The sequence below is a fragment of the Cyclopterus lumpus genome, chromosome 5, assembly GCF_009769545.1.
Source record: "Cyclopterus lumpus isolate fCycLum1 chromosome 5, fCycLum1.pri, whole genome shotgun sequence".
Lineage (NCBI taxonomy): Eukaryota > Metazoa > Chordata > Actinopteri > Perciformes > Cyclopteridae > Cyclopterus > Cyclopterus lumpus.
Window position 1 is genome coordinate 18,309,811 of NC_046970.1, and position 22,320 is coordinate 18,332,130.

The 22,320-nt window shown below is 39.5% G+C and overlaps 1 protein-coding gene across 1 annotated transcript; it reads right to left on the reverse strand.

Annotated features, from left to right (window-relative positions):
* Positions 1-2,071: 2,071 nt before the first annotated feature.
* On the reverse strand, positions 2,072-21,904 carry nckap1l (NCK associated protein 1 like). The gene is made up of 31 exons (XM_034531948.1): positions 21,712-21,904; positions 20,300-20,410; positions 19,716-19,808; positions 19,167-19,223; positions 18,299-18,441; positions 17,649-17,739; positions 16,795-16,932; positions 16,143-16,191; positions 15,849-16,005; positions 14,895-14,951; positions 14,685-14,781; positions 14,390-14,499; positions 13,990-14,122; positions 13,759-13,840; positions 13,593-13,651; positions 13,345-13,490; positions 13,101-13,233; positions 12,658-12,777; positions 12,186-12,325; positions 11,313-11,444; positions 10,256-10,474; positions 10,035-10,165; positions 8,720-8,817; positions 7,918-8,011; positions 6,486-6,568; positions 5,845-5,925; positions 4,899-4,992; positions 4,669-4,785; positions 3,942-4,051; positions 3,348-3,437; positions 2,072-2,506 (listed from the first exon to the last, which is right to left on the reverse strand). The coding sequence occupies exons 1-31, from the start codon at positions 21,799-21,801 to the stop codon at positions 2,390-2,392; spliced, it is 3,372 nt and encodes a 1,123-aa protein (XP_034387839.1). The 5' UTR covers positions 21,802-21,904; the 3' UTR covers positions 2,072-2,389.
* Between the last annotated feature and the right edge of the window lie 416 nt (positions 21,905-22,320).

Consider the following 22,320-nt stretch of genomic DNA (forward strand, 5'->3'; position numbering starts at 1 on the left):
TTTTTTATAAATGAATTTTTGTGTGTGCGTAGTTTAGTTTGCATCTCTGTCCTCCAGTAAGTGCTGGAAATGTCATTAAAAAGTCATAAAACTGTATGACGAAAAAAGCCATTAAAAGGTCGGCGTATAGCACACTGGTTCTCCAATAGGGGGACGTGAATAAATAAAATAATCTATTTCAAATTAGCACCAATTAAAAAATTATTTAAAAATGATTAAGAAATATAATAAATATTCAATACAATATAAGTGTATGTTTATAGACTGAATTTTATGTATTCAATATAAAATCAGACACTGATAGCACAGCGCTGTGTATTACATCTTTTCTTTTACCAAAAATGCGTTGTGCTGGTTACGGGGTACTTAGCTGAAAAATGTTTTCACAGGAAGTACATCACTGAAAAAAATGTTGAGAACCACTGGTATTGCATTTATAAAAAAAATCTTCAAAATGTAGAATATAGCATGTTGAAAAAAGTAATTTGTGATGACCCCTCCTCTCCTATAGGGGTCTGTTTGCTGGCTCTAGTCTTTCAGGTTGTTGTGATTCAGCCAGGTGTGATTCAAGCTATTAATTCTCTCTACCTCAACTTGGCGGACAGGGCTGCTGTTTACTTTTGTATTTTCTCCACAATTTTCCACACATCCAAATATGCTGACATGACTGATTCTCCGCGATTGTTTATTTATGGATATTCTTTAAAAAAATGTGTTTATTTCCATCCATCCATCCATCCATTTTCAATACCGCTTATCCTGATTAGGGTCGCGGGGGCGCTGGAGCCTATCCCAGCTGACATAGGGCGAAGGCAGGGGACACCCTGGACAGGCCGCCAGTCCATCGAGGGCACATGTAGGGACATACAACCATTCACTCTCACATTCACACCTATGGGACATTTAGAGATCAATTAACCTGCAGCATGTCTTTGGACTGTGGGAGGAAGCCGGAGAGCCCGGAGAGAACCCACGCTGCCACGGGGAGAACATGCAAACTCCACACAGAAGGACCGCTCCCACCAGGAATCGAACCCGCGGCCCCTCTTGCTGTGAGGCGACAGTGCTAGCCACTACACCACCGTGCAGCCAATGTGTTTATTTATTACTTTTAATTTGTCTGGTCTGGTGTGGGCTATAATCTGTCAAATATACTCTCTTGATTGTAATTAAGTCACTACGAGACATGAATAACCTTTCAGTGACATGTTAGGAGTTGTAATCATTTTTTTTGGGGGGTTGTAGCCCTCTACTGCTTATATTTAAACTGGTCATAAGTACTGGATTGGTTATACACTTGGGTAGAGAGCAAGTAAGATAGTACAGTCATAATAAAGAGAGCATTCCTATAACCAATCCATTGTTTCACACAATTGTCTAATAAAATAAAAATCATGACTTGGATGTAAACTGCAATATGCTTGGTTGTCGGAGGCAAACAACCACAAGGCGATCATTCTAGTTTGTTTGTATAATGGTAGTTTTGACACTGAAATAACAAATTGGTTGCAAAGGGACATATGGTTTCAGGTTGTGGTAAGAATAAAAGTGCTGGGTCAGCGTGGGAATCAAACCAGTCAGGGCCTGCCCTTAATTTATGAGGTGTCCACACAAATGACAAGTGAAGGGGTCCAACACTCCAACATGTCCACACAGACAAGCTGCATACAAACAGATGTGAACATCCAGATGTCCAATGTGGCAAACAAACGGATATAGCTTCAAAATAGGGTGAGAGGGAGATAGAGGAAAGAGGAACAAAATAATGAATGTGCTTGTTGCGAAATCAAATCAAAGAAGTGGCGTCTAAAATTAGCAACAAGCACTTTTGGTTCGGTAAAACCAGAGTGCATCATTTAATTTGTACAGGAAAAATGACTCTCATCTAAAAAGTAAGGAAGGGAGGATATTGGGGACAGACCTGAAATAGACAAACCCACTTGTTGTAAATAGACCAGAAAGAAAACAAATAGTATATTATTATCATATTTATTGGAAAATGTGTAAGAAAAAATGTTATACACTTACAAGGATCTCTTTCAATCTAAATACATGTGGTTTCACTATTAAAACTTTTTATGTCATGGCTCTGACATGGCATGGTACGTTACAGAGTATACTGAATTTGCATTTGACTTAATCAAGCTGGTTTTAGTAATACTACAGCAGTCGGGAATCTACACTATAATACTTACAGATAAGCATCATGAAAGAGGATAAGAAAAAAACAAACATTATATATAAACAGATATCTAAGGCCATGGTTAACCAGGTAAGAACAAGCAGATCATGTGAATAAGAGATTAACGATAATGAAAACAAAACATGCATGCACATTAAAATAGTACGTTGGATAAATAAATGTTACATTAGAAGTATTTAACAGTCTTCAGCCCAGAGTGACGATGAAGGACCTGTACACCTCTCTGTAGGCGTTTCGGAGCAGAACATACGGGAAGCAGCGCTCCAGCATGTCTTGGCTCAAGAATGGAGACTCCTGCACAATCTGAGTGGATTAGTGTTAAAAGTGTTAAATCTTGAGTTTATTCTTGTTAACAAATTCCTCTGAAAGACCAAAATCTGTCTGCTCCGAGGCCATTAACTTCTATTAAAGATGTCAATCTTTAAGTCAGCAATATACAGCTTCCTTTAAGTAATTTTTTTAAAACAGATGGGCACTGTAGTTTTAAGCAAACGTTATCCAAACAAGAAAAAGTAGCGGGGAATATGTTCAGCGATGAGATAATACACATTTGGTGTGCTCGTGAATATTAAGGGCAGCAGAATGTTGTATGTGGGAATGACTCAAACTACAGCGCCCATGTTCATCGTAGTGAAGGAACACCCAGTGGAGCAGCATGGCTCACTGATGTCTTTTTTTGTTTTTATGGGATCAAAACTGAGGATTATCACACTGAGGAAAACATAGACAATATTTTTTGGCGGGATCAATTAATTTGCTGGCATTTTCTTGGGATTTGTTGACGATACAAAAAAAAAACCATTGTTTACCACCTATAGCACAACATTACTATAATATATGTTGAGGAATTAATAAAGGTGGTTGATTAATTTATTCTGCACGTACTGTACATTAGTGTGGGCTGAGATTTATGTCGCCTTGACAAACTCTATTAATTTAAAATTCTTAATAGGGATTATAAAATGTCCTTGATGACTTTATTGTTTATCATTCATTTATTTATGCTTTAAAGATAAATCATGAAGCCATTATAAAAGACATGGCTTAATGTACAGAGAAAAACTTTTCTACATTAGACAATTTATAAAACCACTTAAGTCTTATTGTACATTTGAAAATATTAGTATTCTACTGGGAAGCTTACCATGTGTAGGAGCAGATAGATGGACTCTCGGTTTTTGGTCTCCATTTTTTCCACATTTTGTCCCAACTGAAGCAGAGTGGAGGAGACCAGCTGTGGAATAACACAAAGTCAAAAAAGAGGGAGATTAAACAACTGGAAAGTTTGTACATTGTTGGACTCAACCTAAACCTCAGCTGGGGTAAAGGTTGGCAGTGTCTTGAGAAAGCTTTTAAACTGAAATATTTTCATAGTAGTGGTGTATTGTGCCCAATAAATCATTTATACCTCGCCATATTCCTGTCACATTTAAGGCTTTTCCAAGATTCTTTCCACTATGGCATGATTATCTGCCTTTTTCTGTAAAAATGTTATTAAGTCCGTGCTCCTTGACCTTATTACAAATTGATACTTTAGACCCTTTATTACAGGCTCCAGGTCTATCACTGTTCAATCGAAGTAATTGTCACTCCTGAGGGTTTCTTTAGAGGCCTGAAGCAAAATATTATTACCAACACTCCACCCGGCTTTATCTTAAATGGTGCTGGAAGAATCGCTTTCAATTTTTTTTGGAAAAGTAAGAAATGTATAAAGAAAAACAAAATGCTTGCCACTCACCAGGAGAAACTCTTTGAGGTGCTGCTCTATGTTCTTGTTCTGAACGGTGAACATGGCAGCAGCCAGCTGATTTATGCCCGTCGCTAAACAGTGGATGTTGTTGTTGTGGCCTGGGGAAATAAGAACAAAGAAATCAGCACTGACCAAAAGAACAGAGTAGCATGTCCTGTAACCTTGGCCACAGAGAAGATGGCTTCATGGCCCGACAATTAGCGAAATTAACTCGATGATCCGTAACACTTAAGAGGAAGTATACTGAGCGTACTTCCTCTGGCTCACAGGGTAAATCTATTTCCAACATGCCAACGGAAAATAGAGACAAAGAAAATAATCTGAGACAAACGCCACCCTGTGCTTTGATAGAAATCTTGGCTATTTGTATTCCTTAATGTTGCTATCTAGGCTCTGAGCCAAGCTCTTAGGGTAAGCGGGGCCACATGCCAAGAGTAACTGTATTGATGCACGTCAGCTGAACTTATCTGTAAACAAAAGTCTCTCAACAGAAACGTGTTTCTCATTAACAGACATAGTTTGCTGAGGACCATGTCAGTCGGACTGGAAAGTATGATGCACAGAGATGCTATTAAGGCTAATGTTTGAGGGTGGAGTACCTTTTTATACTCTATCAGCGGCTGGTAAGTAATGACTGGAAGTAGTAACGATTAGTATTTGGTTGAGATCTGGCAAGCAGTTTGTGGCAGCTGAAAATGAATGAATTTATATGCACCTCCACGCTCTCGGCTGTAGAGTGAGTTGGGGTCCAGGGCCAGTGTAGGCAGGGACACGCCGACGTAGACCAGCAGCAAACACGATAGCTTGTACTCCTCATCAACTGACATGTTATCTGCAGGTTTTTCAAAGAAAATATGAAGAAATTAAAGAACACTCTTTATTTTGAATGACGAAGCCATTAAATCAAGCTGTCTCCAGAAGTAGCACTAATAGTTTGAGTGTTACCTGTCTGCATATTGCCGATAGCTGCAACAAGGGCGGGATCAATATCGCACTTGAACCCTGCAGCTGAAGCCACCTCAAAAACGCTCAGAGTCACCTGTGAGTTCACAAAGCATCAATTGAAGTGCAGCAAAAAATAGGCAGTTTAAAGCTACTGCCGAAAGTACAATTTAAATTTGATTCACCATTTGACATTTGACCATTTAGCTGCATTTAGTTGCTGATAAAAAAACACAAAAAAACACCATAATGTTGGTGTGTACTTTGCATTTTGTGTAGCAGCCAGGAAAGTGACATACTTGTATATGCAATGACACTATATCAGCAGTGGGTGCCTTTGTCATGACACACAGTTTTTGATCTTGCTCTATTTCTGGTTGCATGCACGGTTGGCCTGTCTGGGCAGAATGTTTCCACTGATGTGGCTACGACTGCAGAGCTGCGGCAGCGATCAGAGTCTCTCTCTCACGGAGGCACGAGGGGGCTGCTGACGTCTTTAGGGTTATCCTGGCCGCGGCTGTCATGCCTCTCAATCAGAGGCCAGACGTAAGTAAGGGAAGGGGAGTTCATGAGTCACAGTCACACAGATAGCTCCAGAGGGAGATACGGAATCTAATTTAGTTGGTAGGCTACTAGAGAATAGGGGAAAAAAGTGTTCCTCTGCAACTCTCAGATCCACTGTTGCACACTTTCTGTTGTGCAAGAGTATATTCTGCAATCTTAGCCCCTGGTGGAAATAAGTCAATGCCCTAAAGTCTGAAATGTAAATATGTTTGGATGAATGATAATACAATAATATGCCTATGACATACATTTTTCCGTGAAAACAACTGTTAACATATTTCTGAAAACCCTCATTTTTGCACTTTGAGTGCTCTGTGGGATCTCAACACACGGTTGTTGTTTTTACAGTGCAGCTGTCGTGAAGTGGTGTACAAGTTGTGTTTACCTTGATGTCAGTTTCAGGAGACAGGAAGTCGATCAGGCAATCGATGGGCCCAATCAGATTTGGACAATGCTTATTCAGGATCTAGATGACAGGATTATATTTCACAATACTACTGAGATCATATATGATGAAGTAAAGAACTTCATGTACTAAAGCTACGAGGTCTTCCAGCTTTATAAGAGATGCAGTGCATGGAACCATAATTCACTTGTGATGTTTTATGTTTTTCTTTTTCTTTTTCTCTTAAAATAGAGTAGTGGTTTCGTAATTGACTAATGAATAAGAATTAGAAAAACGTTACTCAAGATCCACTTACTTATTTCGCAGAGTTTGCTCATTTCTCATCACATGACCTATGTCTGAAACTTCAATCACATGACGACATGTGGTCGACAGAAAAACATTTGTATAACAACTGAGATAACTCCAACTACTGAAGAAGAATGTGAGATGCGGTTGAAAGCTCTGGAAAAGTTAAGAAGTGAACCTTGAGACTTAAATAAAAATACAAATGTCAAACCACTATTCCCTCTCTTTCTTAATTTTATAAGCATATCTTCGTGCTAATTGTACCTACACTCCATAAGAAACAGTTTGTGCGATCTAAGAGTTTTATATTATATAATAACATTGGACATTACATCTTTCAGACATTCCTGTGCCATCAATCTGAAGGACAGGATCACCCCGATGATGGTCATCCTCTTCAGTACGTTCTCTCCACCTAAAGAGGTGCATATGAAACAGATCAGAGGTATCTGAAAAGTATTTTACAGCTAACTTACACTTTAACTTTATTTGTATTAAATTATGAGCAACAGTTCATTACACAGAGATGTTTCCTGCTCTGCCTTCCTCAGCATCCTCACACATTGGAATGATTTAATACAAATATTGTACTGTAAATTTCAGAAGATAATTTGTGAACACTTTCCCTCTTTGTAAATTCAATGGGCGTTTCTCTCCTGGCTGATAGCAGCTTTTCTATCACCTTATTTTTTCATTTATTGCTTTTTTGGCACCTGGAAGTGCTTATAGTAGTTCCCACTTCTAGCTTAAATTAAATAAGTGACATACAAAATACTACTGGTCTGCTACAGATATGTATCTGTATGTCAGTCAGTATAGAACTAATAAGGACTTCTGCTGAGAGTGAGTCAACATTAGTACTCCTCTTTCACTTCATGTTCTCGTTCCTTCTTTCTCTGTCTCTGTTACTGTCTTCACTTTGTACTGTAAGATTCGTGTTCAAAGCTCCGGGTCCCGTGGCCGCAGGAAATTCAGGATTCGAGTTAAAGTTTAACAATATTTAATGGCAAAGATAATACTCATGTAGCGTTCACGATCGTGGGGCCAGAAAGGAGCATCTCTCCACAGACGGACTGCAGCTCCCAGGGAGCCACAGACCGGGGCTGTCTCGAGTCTCCAGACCAGTAGAACCATGTCTCCCCAGAACAAATGCTCGGCTATTAGTATGGTCATGCAAATGAATTCACACCTAAAGGTTAGTTCCATTGGTCAGTTCAAAGGATGCCGCAGTTCTGTTTGCTAAGCCAATTGATAAATTAGCGGGGTCAAAGCTCACACTTCCGGTCAAGGACAGGAAGTTCCCCTTCACAATAAAATCCTATTATCCTGCCTTCAGAATAAAAACAACACATTAGGTTTCAATCGGCATCCATTTTAACTATTGTCTAAACAATAAAACATTCATTCATTCCCATGCATCATACAGTTAATAATTACATTTGTCATTAAAACAGAATAATAAAACAGTGATCCTCTCTTATGTTTCATAATACATTCCTCCAGAATATTCCTCATAATATCCCAAATTAATTATCATATCTTTCTTTATGTATTAATTTAAAACACAAACTTCTCTTATCTACATGTGCAAATATATATAAAATCCACTACAACCTAACAGTACTTTAAAGCATCATCGGATCTCTTCATCACCGGATCTCTTCCTGTCTGCCTTCAAAACATCGATACCTTTAAATCATTCCTTTCATTTTTAACCCCCTACTTCTTCCTTTACATCACCTATCACCTCTCTCCACTTCTCACCTGACAGCCTCTTTTTAAGATGTGCCATTTCCTCAGGCTTATCAAAGTTGTTCCTCATCTGTACCAGGACGTCCATATTCTCAATCACCAGTTTCTGACAGAAGAGAAGGAAGTTAGATAAGTGATAAAACCACCTTCAGGTGGGAGTTTTGAGTGGTCATGGCTGTGACATATTTGTCTCTCCGTAAGTTCAGAGCTCCTCACTTCAATTATAAATGTGGAAGTGTGGAGCCTGATGCACAGTAGCGACTAATTCAAAAGAGATACAGGTTGGACAAGATAAAAGTAGCTTTCAAGCTCAAACATCTTTCAAGATGCTGACACATGAGGAATTGTGAAAGTTAGTGTTATTAAGTATATTATAATTTCATTTTATGTATCTCGAAGGGAACCTTTATGTTTTTCTAGTGTGCTCTGACAGGTCAAAATTGAGTTAAGACCTAAATCTGACTTTTTGACTAAGATTGTTTACATTATTCAAATATTATACCATAATGTATTAAGAAATGTATAACATATTATAAAAGTCTGTCTTGGACATTTGTACACTCGAGAAGCAAGTAAAGGGTAGCTCGTCAGAAAGATGTGATTCATCCGATTTGGTGAAATTAAGGTGCCTTTAAACCATATAATTGTGCATGTTGTGCCTGCAAATTTGAAGTAAATATATGTATAATGAATAAAATACCTGTTTTCTTTAATAATCTCAGCAACACTGCTTCTGATGTCACTGCTCTCACCAGTAATACTCAAATCAGAGTTACCCAGGTAATACCACTGATCTTCATACTTCATACTGTACCTTCAGCTCACTGACTTGAGAGGTGATGTGCCACATCAGGTTCTCACTCAAAAACTTCAGGCCATATGGACCAATTAGCGCCGCCAAGGCCCGTAACTCTGATCAGAAGATGATATGAATAATTCAAGGTTTATAATTGGAGGGGGATAAGGGATCAACAGAAGGTTAAATTGACATTTTTACAAAAACGCACAAAAGAAACATGCTCAAGTGGAGATGTTTTGTTTGCTTTGTGGTGTTTTTACGTGAGTATATGATACAAAGCTTAACTCTAGCAGTGACACAAATATGAAAGATTAGATTTTTGAGTGTAGCTGTATTAATGAGAGAGAGACAACTGCAGCTATTAGACCTTTCACTCAGCTCAACATCTCTGCCTGAATATGGATGGATAAGGATGTGCGTGGTTAAAATTGGAGGTGGTTAATGGATTGGCAAATGAGTCAGTAAGAGGCACCAAGATACCTCACTATGGAGTAAATATAGACAATGATGATGACACTGTGCGGGGGCGTCTATTGGAGTACAATGGTCTCCAAGGTACTGTGTATGTGCGTGCCTCCTGTATGCATGATTGCATGAGCCAAGGTCTGTTGTGGAGTAGATATTAATACAGCCGGAGGTCCACCGCTCCAACAAGGCAGCGTGTAGGCACAAAAGAAGGCTGAGTGGTAAAGAGACAAGTGATGCTGGAATAGTTACAATGCAAGGAGGAATGAGCGGGGGAGATGTGAAGCAATACTGAACTTTACATTAGTCAGGCAGTGTCAGAATAAACTGCATGAAAGGCAGCATGAAGAAAAACACCACACCAACACAATAACAAGCTCCTTGAGCAATAAGACTCCCTCTGCATGTGATGTCAGGAGTGAATGAGATCTGAAGAGTGAATAATGTCTTAGATCAGGGTACATTGTGTGTATAAAAGCATGTGTCTGCAAAAAGGGAAAGTCTGTCTCTTTGGTGCTGTTTGCTCTTGTCATGCAAACATTATCATAGAAAAGAATATGTTAAATACTTTTCTTAGAGTACACCCACATTACCAAAATTCTAGTACGTGAATGTAGTATGCATCATGGAAAAGTTCATAAAGTTAGTGTTGTTGTTGTGGAAACTAAGCCGTGTACATCACGGATGACTCATCTGAATGAACTTGTCTACACTGTAACATGCAATGAAAGTCAGTGAACAGCTACATAAACTTCATACATACATAACCTATACATTATTTGTCTACCATTTCCTTTGTCTTCTTTGTTGTGAAAGACAGAGGCGATAGAACAAAATGTGCAACGATTAAGTTCTGGGGCCCGACCTGATATATCTGAAAACTCCTCTGCTCTGAAACTTGGTTCGTTGTCAGTAGCATGGTTGACGAAGCAGTTCATCGTGGGACAGTGAACAATGAAGGAGTTGCTGGCCTGACGCAAGAGACTCTCCAGGAACCTGAGGTACAGAAAAATTCATCTTAACAAAAGCTCCGTTGTATCCGTGCATGCAGCATACAGTTGATACACCTATATGTATTACACACACCAGTTTGTGTAGATGGTCGTAATAGTCTGCCCTCCACGTGAGTCCAGTGGCTGTGTTTGCTGCAGCAGAACATTCTTCACCAACCGAGTGATGTCCATATTGATGTAGCTGGAGAGGGTGTACAGGCTGGCTGTATAGGCTCTTAACCCCGCCAGGAGGTCTGAGGGACGGGCTATCTCCTCGGTGGTCTGGTTGTAATTGGCCATTCTCACGATGATCCTAGAGAAACATGTTTAACCAACGTCACTTATAACCAGCAGTGGGCTGGGGCCTTAAGATGGGTTAAACGAGCCATGGTGAAATGATATAGACTCTCATTAGGTCAGCACATCCACTGCTCCAGGGCTTCCCTGCTATTTTACTTATTTTATTACAGGGCCATTCATTTGCTCTCTTTTTCTCCCTGACTTGTCTGTATTTACAATTTTGGCCATGGAAAGACCAATCACTGCGAGTGTGCTGCTATTCAAGGGTGCTAATTGTAGGGTGACAGGGCAGATAATCATCAGCTAAGACAGGGAGACTAAGCAGAACATATACACAGAAACATTAGGTTGCCCTGGTCCCTAATCTAAATATCAGTTAGCACTAAAATGACACAGAGCAAGGGAGTAAGAGGATGGATCTCTTCTTGGGTTTTTAAGTGTGTGCAGCACAGCCTGACACGGAGGAATCCAATCAAAAAGCTGTGTACATAATGGTGATGGAGGTGACATTTCAGAAGAGACACGCTCCAAATAATTCCCTAATTGCGTTGACAAATGAAGTCAGTACACTGAGTACAATTGTACAGCACATCTACACGCTGGCAGAGGAAACAATATTAGAATGTGTTCCTTTCAAAATGAAAACGAGCGCTCATGTTAGTTATTAGCATATTTCTGACAGTAATTGCTGTGACATTCACAAAAAAAAAAATCTAAATCCCTCTGCTACACATAAGGTAGGGGAAGATTGTTTTGTTTTGCAAATGTTGCCCCAGAGACTTGACCTTCAGGACTCATCACATCATCCACATTTAATATATACATATTAATGCCCCCATCCCCACTCATACTCAGAGAGGCGTGTCTCCAGGTGGGAAAGGAGGAACTCTGTGGGAACGACGATGTGATTGAAGACAACAAAGTCACTGCAGACGCTGTAGGAGGAGCAGAGCTCTGTCAGCATCAGATGCATCTTGTCCATGCTAGAAAGTGTGGAAGAAAGAGAGAGAGAAGGGAGTCTTTATAACAAATATTTTGACAATGACTGTAGTATGGATGTGCTTTTCTCCGACAAATAAGGTAATAAACACATTAGAGAATTGTAAAATATCTCAAAATTGAGGCAGTGGGGATTAAAACTGAGAGGAGGGAGAGAGACAGAATTACAACTCTTCAGACTAAATTAGTGAGCTTTCTTACTGTAGCTACATACAGAATATGATAAAAATGTGAAAAATGCCAACATGAAATCTGCTGCCAGTAAAAGTGTTTTTTCATGCACTGAGACATTTGTGTTTCTTATTTTGTAATAGCTTCATTCAGTACCCGTGAACCTTGACTGGTTCAACTTTAAGGGTAATAAAGTTCAGAACTAATAATGCGTCGGTGGTGAGAGCATTTTAATCCTGTCCTCCTGATAACTTTAAGAAATGTGTCATGCGGTGAAGGAAATCATTTGGAAATGTCAGCCAATCTGAAAAATATTTGTACTAACATGAACTGAATTGACCTACTTCAACCGTGGCAAAATGGTACACTGTCAAATGTTTTTTTAAAGCACTTTGACTGGAACAAGTGTTGACAGTTCCGCATTTCTCCACAAATTAGGGACATATCAATTACACTCACTTTTCTAAAGCGTCCGGCAATTTAGTATAATTATTGAAGGATCAGCTAGAGAGAGAGATACGTGGAAAAGTGGAGGAACAAAAGGGAAAGCTGACTTGGTAACAACGGCCCGGTCTTTCCTCAAGCTTTCAGCGCCTGGTTTCTCTTTCTGGACCTCTCCTTTCTTTGGCACCGACTTCTTTTGTTTTCTATGGCGAGCTGCGCTGATGGCCTCGGCACAGTGCTTGGGCTGCAGCTAATTGGTTATCAAGTGCATAGAGATGAATGCAGGGAAGGAGAAAGAGGAAGAATTCAGCCGAGCAAATGTTAGGTAACATGACAAACTAATGCATTAATGTTGCAGCACTGTAAACTTTTGTCCTACTTTCCTTAAGGGATTCGAGGAACGACACCGCATTAATCAACTCCAGAGATTTAGATCTATCTTATCTTTTTTTAAGGTATGTCAATTGCCTCCAGCTAAACCCAATGACGACAGGCTGATTATATTTGGATATAAAGTTTGGTAGAATCAAACTGCGCTGGATAATTTGTATTTAAAAAAAAAAAAACTGAAATGGATTTCACCTGGTCATTGAGGTTGCACTGCTCAGCACATATATCTAACACAACACTGCTGGTCTGCTTGGCTATCTGCTCCAGGAAGGTCACACACAGGCGCAGACTCCTCTTCTCCATCGTCTCTGTCTAGAGACACAAACAAGTGTAGCATATGTGAGAGTGTGCACCTTCTGTATGTTCAATGACAGAGGATACAGTAAGGCATGTATGAAAGCAACACACACACACACACACACAGGCACACAGGTAGAGGGCACATTTTCCAGTTAGATTCAGTCCACTGTCTCTAAACTGGCCAACGTTTCAAACTATTAAGAAACTGACATGTTGCTTTGATGATGCAGTTACGTGTTGGAAATCAACCTTAATGCAGAGTGTAAGAGGTGTCTTCAATGCGTCTTAGATGATGCTTACGTAATGGTTTGGGATGCAAATGACTAAACACTGACCTCTTCTGGGCAGAGAGGATGTCCACACTGGCTGAAGTGAGAACAGACGAGCGGGAAAGCCATGAGGTAACGCTTCATGGTCATCTCCTCACTGCTCTGGCAAAACATCCTCTCAAAGACGCGTGGGTAGAAACTGTCAAACAAACAAGAGAATAAACAGTTAGGACATTAAAGTATTTAGCCTTGAAGAGAAGAGAAGAGAACAGAAGAGAAAACCCCAGAACAGAACAGAAAGGCGACTGACCCGAGTATGGACACCTCAGATGTGTCCTGCAGAAGTTCTTCCACACTGTCCACCATCCTGGTGTGAAACTGAATCAAGTTCATCACCTTTGCTAAGTCGGGGTATTCCTTTATTGGAAGAGGGGCCTTGTTCACACTTGTGTAGGCCTAAAACAGAAGATAGCGAAATCTAAGTGTGGCATTCTCCATGTTTTACAGTGATAAGTGAACATTGTGCAATATTTGATATGTTGCAACAAACCTACCTACCTGCAATCTCAACCAGTCTAATCTAAGTGCTCTGAAATCAAACTCTTCTTTGTTTTCCACTGCAGAGTAAAATGTAATCCATCATTATTGAAATGTAATGTTTTATGTTGCTTTTAAACCAGAGAACAATATTAAGTGTCCACAAGCTGCAATTACATATAATTACCTTGTTTGACTGACAAAGCAGAGAGGGTTGAGACCAAAGAGGTCATCAGGACGGACTCCTCTTCTGGACACACATACATGTTCTGCAGAGGAGAAAAAAGTTTGATAATTCATGCGGTAGCAATAGAATAAGGGATGCATTCAATAATAAAAATGTTCCCTTTTCTGACACAATACATTGAATGTTATACAAGCCCCTTTCACTGTATAGTAAATGTATATCTATAAATACCTGTATGGTGTCATTGAGAACCAAAGCGTCGAACTGCGCCAGGTACTGGACGTGGTAGCGTTGAACTACATGGTTGTACTTTGTCATCAGACCTCTTAACTTCTCCATGTGGAACAGCAGCTCAGCCATCTGACTGGGAAAAAAAAAAAAACAGAAACGCAAATTAACACCAAACATATTCACTTTTTATTACATTTTATAATAAGAATGTGTACAAACAAGCCGTTGTAAAACCTCATGTGCACACTTTAGGATGACTGCACTACTATAAACCGACATTGCTGCACTACAGAGAGTTAAGTTGCAGCGGGGAGAACCTGCTAGCTGCCAGATCTTTGCACATTAAAATGACACAGAGTGACCTCCGCAGCGGTTTACATCGTCTGCACCTATGACCTACTTGTCAATGTAGTCCTCGGATGTCTTTATCTTTGGCATATTCTCAGAGTGTCTGACGAGCCACAGGACCTCGTCACGGGAAAATGAGAGAGCCATAAAGACAAACAAGGCCTTGGGGATTTGATTGGCACACGGAACAGAGAAGAAAAAATGTTAGCAAAGAGTCTCAGCTAAGATCAGTAGAGTCATGATTACTGTACTCTCCGGAGAGGCTGGATCAAAGACACTGTTTTTCATCAGTCAACTCGCAGTAATGAACTCAAGCATAGCTGTTATGCTCGTTACTGTCCTTCTACCTTTGGTCCCAGAAGTCCAGGTTCATCCTCCAGAACTTTAAATAATTCCATCATCGCTCCTCTCAGAAACTGCCTCCTCTCTCTGTGCATAGCTCCACTGGTAACAACACAGGAAATGGACAGAGACAATATATTTCCCACAACTCATTTCAAAGTAAATACTCACCAATTAGTATTAATGACAAATGTTTAGTTTCCGGCAAGTCTCACCTGTTGAGTAAAACATGCTCACGACATTCCTTGATGTCTGCAACTCGCTTGTTATATCTGAGAAGAAAAAATAAACAAATGTGATGAGAAGTTAATGAACAATTTAAAAGCAGTTATAATTCCAGTCATCAGGCCATATTATCCTTTTTCTAATACGTGTCATCTTTGTCTTGGCACGTATTAATTTTGCAGTGGAATCAATGTCTTCTGAAACTCTTGTAAGGAAATACAAGTAAGTCTTACAATGTAATCAGTAACAACTATAACATGAGATCTAGTTCCATACATTATATCCACTTCATCACCTTTTCTCTTCAACCTTTTGTCTATACTGTAATCCATTGTCTTATTCTCCAAATACAAAGGCACTAAGGTTATTATATACCACTTACTACTGACTATATGTGTTGTTTGTAATTTGTTATAATTGTTGAAGGATAATGTATTGCTAGTTTACTCTTTTTCTAGGAGTTTTAGGGAAATACACTTTACACACTCAATAATTGCCATGGATATGTTATAAATGCATTCTCCACAAAACTTTGGCATAGATCTATTTTCAATTATTCATTTAACCTTTATTTTTACTATAGAGGTGAGAGGCGACCGTCATTGCCAATGTCATTTAGTCATTATCTTTTTACATTACCTCCTTCAAAAACATTGAAATATAAATTGCTGTTTAAAACAGAATTTCCCCCTAAATTTCCCCTAAAAGTCATATCTGTAAAGTATCTGTAGGTTAAGGCTCCTGATGTATAAGCAAGGTCCAGCTCTTTATATCAAGAAGGAATGAGCAATTAAAGAGTTCAGGACTCTTTAATCCAGGTAGTGATATGACGATGATACCTAAGAAGCATTTTAAATTCATTATTCATTTGATAACTGTACATTATCTTGCACCCATTGCCTATTATTAAGTACTACTTCTCATAATGTAGCAGCGCAGCGTACCCTTTGATGCTGTCGAAGAGGTCTTCGGAAACCTTGTGTATGTTGAGCACTTCATCTCTGATTAGGACGAGGTAGAGGCCGCTACGCAGAGCCATCTTCCACAGCTCCTGGGAGGCCTGGTTTGTATTCAGGCTGCTGTGGCACAACAGGAAACCCACTGCAAGGAGCACAGTCAGCAACATTTAAGATACAATCAGTTTAGCATATGACAGTGCTCTTGTCATACCAAATATAAAGTATAAATATCAGGTGAACAGAAGGAGTAAATTATCCCTCAGGATGAGGTTTACGTACTAATGATCCACCGCTCCATCACCTCGATAGACAGGTATTCACATGCCATCTGCGGAGAACAACATGCTTATTAACCTCCAGTAAAGACACATTCACTACAGCCTTACATATACAACGTCTGATGCCTGTTTGACGAAGAAAAATACTGTCAGTTGTTTGGTAGCCATCAGCATCTTCATTGCTACTCTTCTCTGGTTCCAACTTCAAAATAGTATTTTTCTCTATAGACTTCAAATGAGGGCCATCTTTTGCATTCAAATATGTATCTGTTCATGAAAAAATGTTGCCTGGAGGTCCCTTGCTCGGCTGGACGAGTATTTCCTATATGAGGAGGCCACAGGCAGCAGGGATCATAACATTACATCAAAGGAGTTGTCATGGCAGAGGACTTAATTGAGCAGAAATGGGAGATTTGTAGTAATACAAGTTCAAGGAGGAGCGAGAGAGGTCAAAAGACAATAAAATAAATCATTTTCTAAATGATAGCTATATAATAGGTGGACATATGTTTCACACACTTTGTTATTGCATAATTTAGCTGTGAGACATCACTGGAAAAAAAGCATAATCTAGACACTACCCCTCTCCCTCTCCCTTCCTTCCTCCGTCAGCGATGAATACAGGAGGAGAGGTGACGGGAGGGCGGACTCACAGTGTCACAGCAGGCCGGGTCCAGCATGGCAGCTGGAGCACTGAGCAGGCTGAGGAGCTGGGCGCTCCGCCACTGCTCTGCCGGCAGGTTCCTGCGTGGGTAGACCATCGTCAGAGACAACAACGCCGCTGTCACAGACTGGGGAGATGGACGGAGAAGCAAAGGAAAACAGTGAGTGAGGAAGCTGGAGAGAGGCATAGGAAGAGGAAGAGGAACAATAACGGAGAAAGAGAAAGAAAGCAATACTTCACAGCAAAACAAAAAACAAAAAACAAGCTGGACGCTCACAGGATGAGGTTTACATGTTTTTGCACAAAGGCATATTTAATGATCCACCACACAGACCGGTGTTCGGAGTAAATAAAAGTGATGAATCATTTGTATTAATATTGTAAAATGTGTATTGTGTTGATAAAGCACTTGCAAGGTACAGCATCCACATAGAAACGGACTACTTTGACCTTAACCTCATCTAACACCTCTGAGATGGACTGAAGCTCAGACCATGTCATAACATCAGTGCCCGTCCTCCCTCATTCTCCTGTGACTGAATGGAACCATATCCCCATGGAGGCTGTTAAAGCCACAAATCAATAATAATAGGAATGAGATGTTCAACAATCACATTTAGTATGGTGCAATGTCTGGGTAGTGATATAGTACAGCACTTACACCTTAATGTGCAGTGGTGTGACAAGACAAAACAGGAGTGTGTATAATTTAGCATTTATGTTATTTTTTTTATATGCATTCATATGTGTACTAAGTTGAATCAAACATAATGTTTGGTTTACTTTATTGTGCCAACAGTAAATACAATTCTAAACTTGTAAAAGCTTTATAATGTACTGTACCCTCGTGTGAGGGCCAAACTCCTCAGTTAGCTTCTTCCAAGGATGTTCATACTCCACAAACATCTGGCCGAGCCGTGGGTAGGAGGGGTCACTGCAGGATTCATTACAGTATGCAATTAATCAAGTCAAAGGAAAAGAAGTAGGACAGTATAATGATACAGCATTGCTAATACTGTATCAGGCTCTTATCTTACTGATACTAAAAGTGTTGGTTTTCATAAATGACATTGTTTCCTTTTTGGCTGAAATAATAAAGAGCTGAAACTGTTCCCTCTGTAGCTGTGAGAGGTGTGCAAGTTAAATGTGATATTTAATGTGTTTGTGGTCACTGCTCACGTCTCAAACTGAGATGAGCATCCTTTTGGACAGTATTCATAAATATACAAAGTGGGCTGATTATAGATGTCTAAAAAAAACACTAGGGCTATTAATTCATGCAGCAATTAAGATTATAATTAATTATGAGGATCAGAGAAATAGTTGTATTGATGGATGTGGAAACTCACACTGGCTTCAGCGACGTGTTTGTTGGCGCTAGAGAGCTCCACTTTGCAAATGCAACCTCACTGAATGCTATCTTGATCATAAATGTACAACATCCATCCATGAAGTTACTTTGTTATTTCATATGCAGTTTCATGTTTCCTCACCTGCTCCCAGTGGTCATCTCATGGGCACAGTTGAACATGCCCACCAGTGCCTTCTTATCATCGATGCGAGAGAGCGTTATGATAACAGACGTGTAAGTGGTGATCAGATCCAAGTAGTTCTTGGTGAAGTCAAAGTTGATTGCCTGAAATAAAATAACAAATTGTGTAGTTAGTGGCTCTGAAATTACAGAAACTGGTCTCACTTGGCAACACATTATCACTCCCAACTCCTTAATTACTGAGGTTTGGACAACTGTAATTACAGTAGAGCTAATATTTATTGAACATCAGGAATGGAGACTTTTCTTAACTGTATGATTAACAATTGTAAATCTTTGGTTGAAGACAATGTGTCAATATAGACATCAAATTAAATCTGTTGAAGTGGCTGTAAAAAGGTTGTATCCTACTGCCAGAGAAAAGTGTTACGACTGCAAGAAGTAATTCAAGAGTTTTTAGTATTGATTGTGAGAAATGGTTAAAGAAAATGTCCTGCGCTGAGGGAAATATAATAATAAATCAAAGCTTTGTGAGGTGCATAAAATGCCCACATTTGCTGTGCGGATCAGATCACAGGAGACATGGGTCGGGGAAATATACATTAGGATATACATAATGTACAAGGCAATGGGTGCCACCTTAATTATGATAATTAAAAAACCTGACAAACTGAACAGGAGGAGGCTGTGGGCGATGAGGTGAGAAAACGTAACCTGCAGTATGTAGGTAGGAGGAAGTAGTAAACAGCATTGTGGCAGAATGAATAAAAAGAGGAGGAGTGAGTGACAGCTTGTCAGAAATCCGCAGATGTTGGGTTTGACTTTGGCGTTTTCCCTGATTTATTAATAAATATATCTTAAATACTTACAATATCAAAGAAGCACTGACAGGCATCTATGGTGTTCAGCAACTCATAAACGTGGTCCTGAATGAAGAGCAGAGAAGGACTAGATTACAACACAGACAACAGCAACACATTGAAATGATGTTAAGCCTCCAAAGTGATTTCCTAAACACGTTGTCATAGATTCCTGTACCCTAATAATCATGATACATTTGCATATTTGTATAACATCATAATTGCGTTATTCTCAATCTCCCAGATAAAGATGATGCATTGGCCTGGCTGCGACCTCCATCACAGACATATGCAAATGTAAAACCACATTGAGCAAACTGTCCTAATAAAATCAAATATCTTCCTTTTTCCGAATAAACCACTCTATATGTAAATGTCTTCTGGAAAACAAAATAGCGGAAGGAAATAGAGAGAAAGAAAGACAGTGAGTTTTTGGAAACATCGTCATTGTGCTCTATTACTACATTTGTGTTTCCAAAAGAAAGAGAGAATGATTCAAAATTAATTTTTACTTCTGTTTCTTTCTTGTTGTGTTATGTGAAAAACAGAGATCATCACCCTGAACTCTATGACATCCAGGAAAGAGTCGTAGTAGCTTGTTGCCGCTGCCAACACTTCAGCTTTCTGTCTCTGTATGCTGGTCAGATTTTGCTAAAAGAAGAACTTTCATTATTGGTCAGGTATTATGAAGCAACACATTGTGGGAAAAGTAGAAGTCCCTCTTCCTGTGACTTCATTAATTTGCTTCACTTCTTACTCGATTAAACCATCAGCCGTAATTCAAATGTTTACATTAAAGAAACAAATACATAAACAAAGAATGGATACAATAACAGATATGTGTATATCATATAGCCAATATCATGCAATATAATACAATACAGTAGCCCTGCAACATGCACTAACCTTGTGTTTTACATATTCATAATGAAATGTGGGGGTTGATTAGAGGTTTTTTGTTGACAACGAAAATAACTGTCAAACATGTCATAATGTTTTCAGTTGGATCACACAATAATTGTTTGTTTACTGATCCCTCAAAAATAATGTCATCATCCCAACAAAACAAAATATGAAAAATAAGTACAAGCTTGTCCTTGTATAGAAGGCACGCAGGGAAGAAAGGCTGCTGTCAAACTTACAATGTTTCCTCTGAAGTCAATGTTGGGGAATTTCTTGTTGATGTATTTGATGGCCGGCTCCAAGGCTTTTTCAGTCAGGATGGACGGCCGCATCTTGGGGTCTGCACAGATCTGTAACAGGGGTTAGGATCAGATCCAGATGTGAGGATGGGATCAGTTTGCACATCACAATGTAACGCTCCACCAGACCTTTTTTATATTCCACCTGGGAGGTTTTGGCACTTAAATACAATGCCTATGCCCCGCCATCATGCTCTGTGGGTTCTCTTGTCAAGATTAAATCATTTAAATGTGTTTTTACATGTTGAGTGGCATCCAGCCACTGGTTAGAAAAGCTAGCTTGTCAGAAGAGGAATCAACAGACCAGCTGTGAAGATTGTGGACGGAGTGGGTAATAATGCTCCCCCTATCTCCCCCAACAGCAGCCCTCAAGGTGACCTTGAGCAGAACACTGAACACTGAACTGCACCTGTGGGGCTGTTGAGAAGCTGATAGTAGAAGACTGTGTAGCAGCTCCCAAGAGGGAAGTCTGCCTGCTGGAATAAAAAACACATGCTCAGCACATCTTCACTGGGCTCAAAATAAAACTGTTCTTCCACTTCCCCTCCTGATGAATGCAGTCACAGTAGATGAATATGCACGCTCAAATGGGGTTACCGGAAGGGAATGTGTGTGTGTGTGTGTGTCACTACATCACTACCTGTATGTCACTACATTAGTTAATGACATCCTCAGATGTCTTCCTAATCACTGGTCTCCTTGCATATAATCTGATGTAAGAGTTTCACACCATTCGGTTTTAGAATAACTGCAAATTTCAGTTATTCTGTGGTGACTGACAGCTCAGACTCACTTCCTGTTTGCACTTCCTCTTTGGGGGAATAAACTCAGTTGCATTTGGAAGACAGTATTGCCTTAAACTAAGCACACCACAATGATCTAACTTCACTTCCTCACAGTTTAAGTCACAGCTCCTGGAGAGTGTCTTTATTATGAGATACTGTGCATTACTCTTGGTTATAACTGGTAATTCATATTTTACAAGACTCTTTAGTACTTATGTGCATTACAGTCAAAGTACTTTAACATGTTTGGCTTCATACAATCATTATTATTTGTATTGAAGGTACACACGTATATTATTATGTGTACAATCCAGCTCTTGTGCTCTTTTAACAGTTCTATGGAATCGGACCTTAGAAATTAATTAAAAAATTAATGCTCATTCTTGATCAGTGAAAAAGCATATACTGTTAACCCTTAGATGTATCTTTATATAGCGTAAGAACTGTACGCAGGAACATATTTTGAGAAAACTACCAAAGTGTAAGATTATGAGTTGAAAGTCAAGTTCCTTATTTCTGTTACACAGTTACACACTTGCCTCTATACATCTTTCTATTGTCCCTCACCTTCTTAATGTAGTTCATGCGTATTAACACCCCATTCCCTCTGTCATTGAGGATGGTGAGCTTTTCAGCCAGTTTCTGTTGGTAGTCCATTGTTCCAGAAACACTCCGTTCAGGCCTTGGCCTCCTGCTCCTGTGTCGCCTTCAAACCCTCGGAAACAAGTGCACACAGAGCCTCTCCCTGACACTGGGGCTCATGGTGTGGGTGGAGCCACGAGTTGAGTGTCACTCACACATTGTAACTGTATGTCAAAAAGTGGATATAAATATAAAAGAGGAACATATTCCAAAACAAACCCACTAAAAATGTACAAGAAATTACAAAAAGTCGGCAGAATGTTTTTATTCTTTGGCACATTTGGTCACATTTTAAGACACTACTATATAGTATAGTATAATATAAATACTATATACTATATGATGCTGGAGAGAAAAGGTGTATTATTAAAAATATATTGTCAAGCAAATGAATGTCAGTGTTTCCTGTCTGTTAAACTTCCTCCGTGTTGTGAGCCATTTGAGCTACTTCCTCTTGCTCTGTGAAAGGACTCTGTTGGGGGATGGCAGAAAGGGACCAATCATAATCCCGTTACTCAAGCAGAGTGCACGGAA